The sequence below is a fragment of the Mesocricetus auratus genome, unplaced genomic scaffold, assembly GCF_017639785.1.
Source record: "Mesocricetus auratus isolate SY011 unplaced genomic scaffold, BCM_Maur_2.0 Super-Scaffold_100007, whole genome shotgun sequence".
NCBI lineage: Eukaryota > Metazoa > Chordata > Mammalia > Rodentia > Cricetidae > Mesocricetus > Mesocricetus auratus.
Window position 1 is genome coordinate 51,400,417 of NW_024429191.1, and position 11,736 is coordinate 51,412,152.

The 11,736-nt window shown below is 54.3% G+C and overlaps 1 protein-coding gene across 7 annotated transcripts in view; it reads right to left on the reverse strand.

Annotated features, from left to right (window-relative positions):
- Positions 1–11,465, reverse strand: part of Spns2 (sphingolipid transporter 2) — a 36,553-nt gene extending 25,088 nt beyond the window's left edge. For 2 of the 7 annotated variants that reach the window (XR_005878295.1, XR_005878296.1), the window contains exon 1: positions 10,964–11,401. Coding sequence is in view for 5 of the 7 variants with exons in the window: in XM_040749087.1 (XP_040605021.1) it covers positions 10,964–11,333 (370 nt within the window). In the remaining 2 variants the exon portion in view is untranslated. Of the gene's footprint in view, positions 1–10,963 lie in introns of all 7 variants that reach the window. The other 5 variants (XM_040749087.1, XM_040749086.1, XM_040749090.1 and 2 more) reach the window with 5 other exon arrangements.
- Between the last annotated feature and the right edge of the window lie 271 nt (positions 11,466–11,736).

The window sequence follows — 11,736 nt, forward strand, 5'->3', positions numbered from 1 at the left end:
TTGGGATCCCCTTTGCCTGCCCCAAAGCTGTCGAGTAAACTTGCAAAGCAGGGGCTGCATCAAAAGAGGTCAGGCCCCTGGGAGCCTTTCTAGGTCATTCTCTCTTCCGGTCTGAAGAGAGGCAGGGTGGCAGGAGAGCAGGATCCCGATAGCCACTGGCACGGGAAGCATGTGTCACAGAGCTCACAGCTGGCTCACATTTTCCTCTGGGCTCCAGCCTGGCGCAGGCACATACATCCTCCCTTTTTACCACAGCCTTACATTTACTCTTTCCTGGAGGCTGAGGTTTGCTGGGTCACAGGATGGGCCTCACGCCCAGGAGCAGCTTCCCATAGCTCAGGCCAAGCCCAGCCCCCTGGCACACCAGTTCCAGCCAGGGATTGGGCAAGGTGGTCCCTACCTATTCCAGTCAGAGGCCAGCCTCTCCAGGAGGCCACCCAACCCACACTCACAAGAGCCACAAGGTCTCCATCCCAAAAGACACATAATCTGAAATAACAGAATCTCTGAATTCTCAATACCACTCACAGCCATCACATCCCTCATAAATCTCTGGGGAAGGCTCTCCTCTCCTCATATGATCCTGCATCTGTCAACCTCTATCGGGTACCTTGGCTTTCAGCCTCTTCCTGGCCTCTGTCTCCACCTGGCACTCCTTGCCTTGTGTGTCCTGGTTATGGTGTACGCTAACTTGTCCCCTTGCCCAGCACCCCCCTCCTTCACAGCAGTAGCTCTTGCAATTCTGTCCCCACCATGGGCCTAGGAGTGTGGCTCAGTTGTTAGACTGCCTGCCTAGCAAACACAACTCCCCCAATCTGATCCCCAACACATAATATACTAAGTGTGGTGGTGCATGGTGCCTCTAATCCCATCACTCAAGAGGCAGAGAGGCAGGAGATCATTAGTTCAAGATATCCTTGGCTATATAGTAAGTTCAAGACCAGCCTGGGCTACATGAGACCCTCCAAACAAGACAAGACAAAAATAGAGTTCTGGCTTCCCATTTGTGACCTCACCAAGGATGCACAACCCCCAGTGGTTTACCCTAGACTCTCCTCTCATGCTTCAGCTTCCCAGCTTCTTTCCACAGCTCCATGCCTAAGTGGCACCGCTGAACACGCAGGCTACCCTGGGAGTCACCTGTAGCTCTTCTTACCACCCCCAGCCCCGTGAAGAAGCCCCAGCAAACTCTCTTCTTCACCCCTAGCCTCGCAGCAGCTTCCCTGCATCTACTTCTTGTTTGCCCTTGTTCCCTGCTCCTGCAGCCAAACCTCAAAGCACTTAGCAATCACGGACTGGGCTCCAGGTACTAGAATGAGGCTCTAGAACCCTCAAGGCTATTCCTGCACTCAAGAGGCTACTACTGCAGCCTGGTGGGTGTCGGCTCTGACCATGCCTCAGAATCACTCACAACTTCCTCAAGACCAGCTGACTCAGCCTCTGGCTTGGTGACACTACAACAGACACGAGCAAGGTGAAGAGTGCTCGCCATGAGCCAGGTCTGGCTCTGAGGTGTTACTGTCCATGGCTGCCCAGAGCCTTCTGTGGTTCTCCATTGCCTGAATAAAGTCTAGGTGTCCAGCACTCAGAATGTCTGTGATCTGACCTGACTTGGCATGCATGCATACCCGTGCACACACATGCATGCATACACATGTACACACGTGCACACACCAAGGTCTAGTGACAACTCACTTCTCTGGGCCCCCATTTCTTTCTTGAGTAAATGGACAGAATGGAGAAAGCAGGCTGGTAACAAACCTGCTCAGGACTTTCAGTCACTCTCAGAGAGAGTGCCTGCTTTACAATACAGCCTCCCTCATCAGGCCTGGTGGTATATATCTGTAAGCCCATTTACTTGGGAGGCTGGAGCAGAAACAGTAAACGTTTAAAGCCAACCTAGAAACTTAGACAGTGTCTCAAAATAAAAGTAAAAAGAGAGCCAGGCACGCTGGTGAACACCTTTAATCTCAGCACTTGAAAGGCAGAGGCAAGTGGATCTCTGTGAGTTTGAGACCAGCCTGGTCTACAGATTGAGTTCCAGGACAGCCAGGGAGAGACACAATCTAAAAAAAGGTGAAAAGAGAGCTGAGGGTGTAGCTTGGTGATATCACAGCTGCCTAGCACGCACAAGTTCCAGGTTGACTTCCCAGGACCATGAATCTATAAACACACTAGCCAAAAGCCTCTGGCCGGGCAAATCAGAAGCCCCCATGACTGCCCATTCACAGCCAGTACCACTCCTGTGTCCCTTCCAGTGATGTCAGATGCTACCCGTCAAGATCCACTGTATCCTTCCAAGTCCAGACCCACGGTCACATCCACCAGAGTATGCTTTTCTCTCTGAGGCTCTTGGTGAGGAGCAGCCTGTACCCCTCAGAGGACCCTAGAGCTGGATGCCCTCTGGCCCTACTTATAGTTCAGCTGTGTCAGAGGCCCCTGGCCAGTAGCCCCAAAAGACTAGCTCCTGACCTAGGATGCTGGGCCTCCTCCAGCCAATCATATCCTGTTGACACCAGAGTCCTCAGAAGGCCAAATATAAGAAAAGGTCACATTGCTGAGTGTGTTGGAGTACCCCTTTAAACCCAGCCTGCTCTACAAGCATCCCCATGCCCCAAGAAGGAGAAGAAAAAGACTGCACTGCCCTTGGGAGCCTGCTTTAGGCAGCCTCAGATACAAGGCCAAGACAGAGTGACCTTGAGGGCTTTTCAGGGTTAGTTACCCAGAACAGTCCGTGTGGCCCTCAAACCTGTCCCCCAAGCCATATTCACCGGCCTTAGCTTCTCCTGAAGTGGCAGTCAGCTTAGATGAATTCTCAGAAGCAAAGACTCCTAGGCCAGAGCATCTGGGTTTAAATCCTAGCTTTTCTGCCTCCCCTGCTGTGTGACTTTAGGCCGGATACTTAACAGCTCTGAGGTAGTTTCCATCTTTATGACTTGGTTTTGTTTCCCATGCTTGTCAGGAGGCTTGAGCAGGTTAATCCATTTGAAATGTTTAGAACAGAGTTTGACACATGGGAGGTGCTCCATACCTATCATGTGGTCACCTCCCCCATCATTAACTAGCGGGGCAGAATGCAGCCAAAGCCCAGACAACTGTCCTTTCAGTTTTCTTTTCTCTGAAATGAGGCAGATACCTGGAAAAGTAGGTCCTAGGGATCTGAAGGGATGGATGGATCACATTGCCCTCGGCCAGTCCTTCTCAGAAACCTGGCCCTTGTGTGGAGGCCTCAGTACTGGCTCCTTGTGGGAGTATTTCCCATCCAGTGCTTGGCAGCTTCTACCCTGGTAATTATAGGGGCTCAAGAGCCTGGATCTGGGTGGCTTCAGCCAGGAAGCCACAGCCTGAGGACCCAGCCCAGAGGCATACAGTCTTAGACCAACCCCTGCCTTGTCCTTCAGGACCAAGCTGACCAACACATCTGCCCCCTTCTCAGAGCCTCAGTTGCTGATTTAAAAAAGCGGCCTAGCAACACAACACATCTTCACTGGGTATGTTCTAGACTCTCCTATGTGGAGCCTGCTTCTCTAACACCATCCTGCAATGTCATTAATATCCGGACAGCCTACAGTGAGTTTTGACTGGGACCATGTTGGTAAGGAGCCCCAACCTGGGAAGTCTTGTCCTCCCTAGGAAAACCCTTGCTTCTCAAGAGACCTGCCACAGATCTCCAACAGCCTTGAGGATGCCCCTCCTCATCAAACTCCTGCCAGGGTGGGTGGGACCAGCCACTGGCCTGTGGTTCTACTCTATCATTTGGGGCTGCCTTTCCTGGAACCAGACTCAGCCTTAGCAATTTAGGGGCACTGCATAGCCACTCCTTCCAGCTCAGCCCTGGTCTGGCCCAGCTATTCCCCAGATCATCAGGGGCCAGGGACAAGGTGGCCACAGGGTTATCTTGACCCTCAGAGGTGTGGCAGTATGACCATCAGAGGTGATAGGAGGCCAAGGTGTGGAGCAGTGAACAGAGGGAAGAGATAAGAGGCCAGGGCTGTGTTGGCTAAAGCCCACACACCCTCAACCTTCTGTGTCCTGCACCAGTGGCCACAGAGCCTGAGGGACTTCTGCCTCCATATCTCAGAGGTACATGGGACAACAGCCAGGATTAAGCAGGCTTGGGCTGAGCTGGCTCCCAACCTCTGGGGCTTTGCCTGGGCTTATATTGTCAACCCAAGTCCTCAACACCCACACCAGTTGTCCTCACAGGCATGATAGAAGCCACCCCCTCTGCCTAGGCCCACTCAGTCAAATCCAGATCCTTGCTTGGGAGTCTCACTCAACAGTGACACAGACCACAGCTGGGTGCAGGGAGACTTGACCAAGGTCTGTCACTGAGCTGAGGGCAGAGGGGAAGCAGGAGACCAGGACTGTGTCCCCTGCACCCCAGCTCTGGCAGTGTGCATGCTATCTTTGCCTGCTCATGCCCTCCTAGCCAACAGGAGAGGACCGGATTTCGAGCAGACCAGCTCTCTGCTTACAGGATCTCACAGCACGGCCAGGTGAGACAGGGAAAGCCCCCACAGTGTCCTCCTCTCCCGAACGAACATCCTCCTGAATGCACAGCAGTGGCTCCACCTGGGGTGAGGCCATCCCCATTGTCCAGGTTGAAGACTGACTGGGCAGACAAGAACAGGCTTGCCCCACTTCCTCTCATTTCCTTCCAGGAAATGCCAGCCCAGAGGCTCACTGTGCACCCTGGCCAGGATAAAAGGGCAGAATCCACCAACAAGCTGTGGCCATAAGAGGCCCAAACTTCCACACATGGGCTTGATCCTCCCTCTGCCCATCACAAAGAAGGTGTTCTGGGTTGGCCGAGCTAGATCATCTATCTAACTACTGCCCGAGCCTCTGCCGGCCTCCCATAAAATAACTACATGCTGTGATCACAGATATGTCAGCCTCTTGAGGCTGGAAGGAGACAGTGACCCTGTTGAGGGGACATGTGCCATGATGGAAGAAAAAAAAAAGGCAGTTTAAAGGGGCTATGGTTCAGTAAGTAAAGCTGCTGACACCAAGCCCAACGACCTAAGTTCAATCCCTGGCATTCACATTGTGGAAGGAACGAATCAATTCCCACAAGTTGTCCTCTGACTTCCACAGGCTTGCTATGGCACATGTGCCCACAAGATACATAAATGTACAATTTTAAATTAAATTAAATAAATAAAACCCAGAGCTGGGATGAGGATGTAACTCAGCTGGTAGAGGGCTTGCCTAGCATGCTGAAACCCTGGGTTTGATCCCTAGTACTACATAAATCAGGGATGGTGGCACACACCTTTAATCCCAGCACTTGGGAGGTAGAGGCAAGAGGATCAGGAGCTCAAAGTCATCCTCGGCTACAAAGCAGGTTGAACACCAGGCTGGGCTGCATGAGAGTTTGTCTCAAAAAGGGTGGCTTGAAAGATTGCTCAGTGGCTGAAAGCACTTATTGCCTTTGCATTGCAGAGGACCTGGGTTCAGTTCCCAGCACCCACATAATGACTTATAAGCATCTTTAACTCCAGGACCAGAGTATCTGATCCCTTATTCTTACCCCCCAGAGTGTGAGGCACGGACATGATATGCACACAGGCCAAAAGAAAAAAAAATTTAAAAACTCAAAATAACCACACCTAAAGTAAAAAAGTGTCAGACTAGAGAATAGGGAGACCTTCTGGAACAAGAGCAGTCATACAAGATGCACAGGGAAACAGAGGCCTGTGACTGAATTTCCTGGGGACCATGACTGATGGTCCTCGGAGAGGGAGGTCCAGGGAGAGGGAGCCAGGACCAGCAGACAAGCATTCCTGAGACCAAGAGCCCAAACACTCTGGGAGTGACACCGCAAGAAAGACAAAAATCATTGACTATAGATTCAGGGATAAGAGACACCTTGAATCACACGGCAAAGGTGGTGAAGTCTATCTAGCAAAGCCAATAAATAGCAAAACATTTAGCCAGGAGCCACTCAGAGCCTGGGGATGAGGCCAGTATTCAGTTTGCCTTCTTTGTTCTTATCTCTGTCCATCCTCGAGATTTCAGGCCCTCCAGCTCAGGAAGAAACAAAAACCACTTCCTCTTGCCTAAGGATCTGGGGGAGAGATGAGGGTCTCTCTCCTTTCTCCCAACAGTTTCATCTATCCACAACAGTCTTCATCTCACACCAGACTGTGACCCTGCAGCCCCTGCAGCCTTCCTGCCCCAACCACAAAAAAAAAGGGGAACACTGAAGCCTAATCAGGGTTCTAAGGAGCCCTGGGTACTTCCTCTGAGAGGTACTGACCTCTCAGAGGTCAAAGGTAAAGGTCTGGCAAGAGCAACAGGAAGAGCCTTGAGGAGGAGACAGGGGCATAGGACTGGACAGCTGACCTTAAGGCACCCAGTATTCCAGGACTCTGAAGCTCACCTGCCGGACGGGTGCTCTGGTCACCACACCCAGAGCGCTAGTGGGGATTTCCCCACGGAGCAGACGTAGCCAGGTGAACTACCAGGACAAGCCTACCTAAGGTGTCAAGGACCGTATTTATCCTTAGGGAGACCATCTCTATCCAGAGTGGCAGTCACAGAGCCACAAGACCCTGAAGTGTGGCTTGATACCCTGGACCTCAGTTTCCTAATATATCTGCCCTAAACAGACTCAACTAGACAGAGGAACAAAGAACTTGGGGGAGAGTGAGCCCCAGCCTGGCACCACAGCTCAGGACCCAGCCCGGAGGCTCAAGGGAAGCCCCACGCCTGCCAGGTTTGTGTTCCTGGCGGGGTCCCTGTGCTCATCACTCCTTCTGGGCTTGTGTTAGTGAGTGGTTGCCATGGATACTGGTCTCAGCTTCTTTGGCAGAAAAGGACTCCCCCAGGGCAAGGATCTGTCTCTTCTCATCAGCCCCCACAATGACGACCAACTCCAGGTTGGGGAGAGTGCCACAGGCTGGATCAAAGGGACAGAAAATAGGTCTTGGGAAAGGCACAGGCGCTCTGAAGAAGTTGGGGAAGGAAGTTGGTTATCAAATAGTCGTTCATCCAACACAATTAGAGCCCAGACCAGCCTTCTTTGGTTAGGCCTGCTTTCAGGAGCCAAGTATGAGCATCCTTGGAGCTGAGGGGCAGAGGTCACTCGAGCTCCAGGAAGCAGAGACAGAAAGAGAACTCCCTGGCTTGGAAGCCACAGGTATCTCTGTTCTCCTTTTCCCTATATACACAAGAAGGTGGAGGTAAGGATTTACACCACATTGCTGGGTTCAGTGTTATCCAAGTGAAGCAGTACTGTAGAAGCAGAGAATGGGGGCCCAGCCTTCCTCCCCAAGTCTGAGGCTGCCTGCCCTCAGGGGGTTCCCATGGGGAGGAGAGTCCATAATTACCTGGATCACTGGGTGGCGCTGGGAATGCTAGAATAGAGGCAGAAGCCACTGGAGTTCCCAGGACAGAGACCAACCCTGGTGTAGAAGGGCGGTGCTCTCACAAAGGTATCCCAAAGGACAGCCTGAAAGGGACTGTCACATACAGAGAGAATGAGGAAGAACACACCGGTTAGGGGCACAGCGTGGGCCTCTGCATGAAAGAGCAGACAGCTGACATTTTGTGAAGCCCTCCCAGGTATCTGGCCTCCACCCAGGTGCTGCGGGTACATTCTCACTCATTCCACAGAAGCCTCAGACGATGGCTGCAAGGTCACACAACTAGCAAGCTGGTAAACTGATGCGGTTGAATTCAAATCCCAGTGGCAAAGACTCTAACCCTGCTCTGTATCCTCCTTGACCCCAGCCACTGCGAGTCTGACCCAGGCTGTGAGGCTAAAATCCAATCATCCAACGATTTGGAAGACAATATGAGAAGAAATGCAAAATATCCCAGAATAACATAACACGTTTCTTGGACAAATTTATTAATGAGGGCTGGGGCGATCACTTGGTCTGGTAAAGTGCTTAATTCATGAAGGCCTGAAACATGAGGACCTGTCCTTAGAACCCATCATGTGTGTGTGGAGGGGGCAGCCTCAGACCACTGAGATGATTGGAGAACAAGGACTTTTGCTGTCAAGACTAACGACCTGAGCCCAATTCCCAGAACTCATGGTGGAAGGAGACAACCAATTCCTGTTGTTGGTCCTCTGACCTTCACGCCCACCCACATATAAAATAAATAATTTTCAAAAAACCAGGCTCAACAGAATGCAGTTGTGCTTGTAAATACAGTACTGGTGAGGGAGAGACAGGCGACTCCATAGCTAGCCAGTCTAGCCTAAGCAGCAAGCTCCAGGCCAACGAGAGACCCTTTCTCAAACATCAGAGTGGACAGTTGCTGAGGAACCACGCCTGAGGCTGAGGCTTCCACACCTATCCACGTTCATATACGCACTCACAGGAACACGGACCCCATGTGCACGCGCGCAAATAAAATATATTAAGTGCACCTGTTTCGTCTTTGTCTGAAGACCAGACATTTTGGCATTCAGATTTAGCTTGCATTACACTCCTCTAGGCAGAACTGGCTATGCTATGAGAAAACAGGAGAGATATAAAGAAAAGCAGGAACTCCCTGTGCTTTGATGAGGCTGCTGGGGCCAGACTGTGAGGTTCTTAGGGGCCAAGTGGGCACAAACATCAAAAGTGCCCACACAGCAGAGTGTCTGTATGACTGCCTCTGTCCCAGCAGGACCAGCAAGCAACAGGTGGACTCGGGTCCTGGCACAAGACCCTGAAAGCCACAGTAGTCACCATAGAGATTGTAAATATTCCTAAAACCTGAACTCGGGGGCAGAGGGAGGGAAAGCCATCGTGAAGAAGGGGAGGCAGGCTTATCCGGAGAGGAAATGATGCATGCTGTGTTGGGGATGGGGTGGGGGTAGTGCACAAGCTCACACCCTAGGCAGGACAGTAAGGGATACACAGCTCAGGCGGGTGCGTGTCTAGAACTTTCCAGGTATTCCTCCTCACTGTGGCCCCCTAACCAGTTCACCAGAAACCTGCTATCTCAGTCTCCCACTCTGACCTAAGTATTGGTGGAGGGAGATAACCCCCACCCCCACTTCCCTGATCCCACCTTCCCCTCTACCCCTGGGCAGGCTTCTCTGGGAACCTCAGAATGGTAGTCTGGGGCCAGAATAAAACACATTGAAAAGCATGACAAAACTAAAAGTCACACCAATATTTCCTACCTAAGAGAGAGAGAAGAGACCTCCGTTCAGGCCAGGTTGAGAAGATCTAACACCTGTTTTGCTGATCATCCCCTGGGCCATCTTGGACAGGCTGTCTATGGGCCTGCTGGGTTCCCCCCAGCTGGGCAGATCCTGTTCTGGAAAGTGAAGGCCCCCTAAGATCTTGAGTCCCAGGCAGCACATCACATTCGTGGTAGGTTGGCACACTAGAGGGTACATTGTGCTCTTGCTCACTAGAGCAAGGGAACAAACAGTATCTTGGGACAACCTGACCCAAAAATTGATGCCACTGGCATCTACTTCAAGTTCACCCACATGGAGGGATAGAGAGCCAAGGTGGGTGGGTGTGCAAAGAAGAGTGGGGGAAGGGCAGCTTCTGCTCTCGGATTAGTTCTTACCTTCCCCTGGTCAACTCGGGAGAAGACTGAGGCCCAAAGAAGAGCACCCAGGTACCCAGGTGGCATGTGGTTTATGCCAGGGCTCTTTCCCCATCACCCCTGAGTTTTCTTCAGTGTTGCACAGAATACCCAATTCATTCATCCTCTCTCCTCTTGTTGCCTCTCCTCCCTCCCTCCCTCCCTCCCTCCCTCCCTCCCTCCTTCCCTCCCTCCCTCCCTCCCTCCCTCCCTCCCTCCCTCTCTCTCTCTCTCTCTCTCTCTCTCTCTCTCTCTCTCTCTCTCTCTCTCTCTCTCTCATTAGGGTCTAGGCTAGAATGGTTAGGTCCCCAGAACTGTTCTCCTCCACAGAGAGCCCTGCGGCCAACCTGGCCAGATTCTTTTCTTTTCAAGGCTGCATTATCCTCAGGCAGGGACAGCTCTAGGACAAGTCCCTACCTCTTGACCCCTGCGAAGACAGGCAGAGAAGCCAGAAGAATAGAATCCCAGAACCACATCTATCCTCAGAGGCCCAAGATCAATCAATTCACAAACAGAAAGAGACCTAAACACAAGCTGAAACTGGCCCAAGGTCACACATCAAGCACATCCAGGATAGAAACCCAGCTGTATCCATTTCAGTCCCAAACCTGGGGTTGATTCCCAGAGATGCGCAAGGAGCATGAGGCTGCTTCTCTTTAGACATCCCTCCCTCCCACCCCCGCCCCACGCGCGCCCCCAGGCCTATGCCCTGCCCTAAGCTCCAAGCGCCATGGAGCAGAAGGAGGCGTCTCCAGGCCTCAAGCCAGAGCCAGCTGCAAACCGCATCCTAGGTCCCCAGGCGGCACAGACCGGCCCCGCCCCTCCCTCGGCTCCCCGCAGGCCCGAGCCTTTGTCAGCCACGCGCTTACAAGCACACACACACACACACACACACACACACACACACACACACACATCTGCGCCGCCACGCGCGCACACACTCGGGCTGCCTGGCGCACACCCGCAAGGGGCGCACACACTGGCTGCACGCATGCAGGGAGGGGGTGGCGGTCGAGGAAGGAAGGAACAGACGGGCGGTGCACGCATAGACGGCCTGGGCTAGAGGAAGAGGAGGAGAGGCCTGGGAACCTGCGGATGCGGAGGGAGGGGGCGCACAGGCGAAAAGGCAAGAGGGACGCAGAGGAGACTCCGGGAGGACAACGGATGGGCCGTCAAGGGCTAGCGAGGACTCACTGACTCCTCCGGGGGTGGAAACTCCTACAACCCCTAGCACGGGGGAGCGTGGGGTGCTTTGGATTGGACCCGTGGAACAGGAGAGCATCGCTTGAACATAGATAGGGTCCTTAGGGACTCTCCAGAGGGCTTGGATCTAGTGGGCTGGCAACCAAAAGCTCCCTAGGGCATCTGGGGTGGAGGGGCCCTGGTCCTTTGGCTGGATGGGGCACTTGCTCACCTGCCACGGTGTACCTGTCCAGATAGTTGAGCACGTTGCCCAAGCTCAGGATGGCAGCGGCTGCCCCCCGCCCTCGGCCCAGGCTGGCGGGTTTGGGCTGCGGCGCGCCGGGGCCCTTGGCAGAGGCTGAGCAGCCCGGGGTGCTGGGGATGCTGGGGAGTCCAGACGGGACCCGCCTCACGCTGCCGGACAACGTCTGCACCTCTTCGTCGGCGGACACGACTCCAGCGCCCCCCGCGCCCCGCGCCCCGCAGCAACCGCTACCGCTAGTCCCTGGCTGCGCCCCCCGGCGCCGGCGCCTCCGCTCGGCGTCCGCCTCCTCCTCCTCCGCGCCGCCCGCCGCCGCCGAGGCGCATTCCAGGCACATCATGCCGGCCGGGGCCGGGGCGGCGGGGGGCGCGGGGGAAGCGAGGCCCAGCCCGGGCCCGCTCAGAGCGTGCACGCGCCGCGGAGCCGCCGCTGCACCATCCCGGCCCGGCCCGTCGGCTTCTGCGCTCGGGCTCCAGTCCCGGCTGCGGCGCTGCTACTGTTCAATCAGACGCGCGGCCGCGGCCGCTCTGACAGCTGCGGACGGCCCCGCCCACCAGGCTCGTGCCCAATCACTTCCAGGCTCAGGCCACAACCCCGCCCCGCACGTGCTGCCCCGGGGGGTGCGGGGGAGCCTGGCCGCAGAGCCCCACCCGCCTGACGGGGGCGCAAGTCACGCAGGAGCGGTGAGGCGAGGAACCTGCGGGGATCAGGAGGGGATTGCGGGGGAATTGCGGCACTAGTCA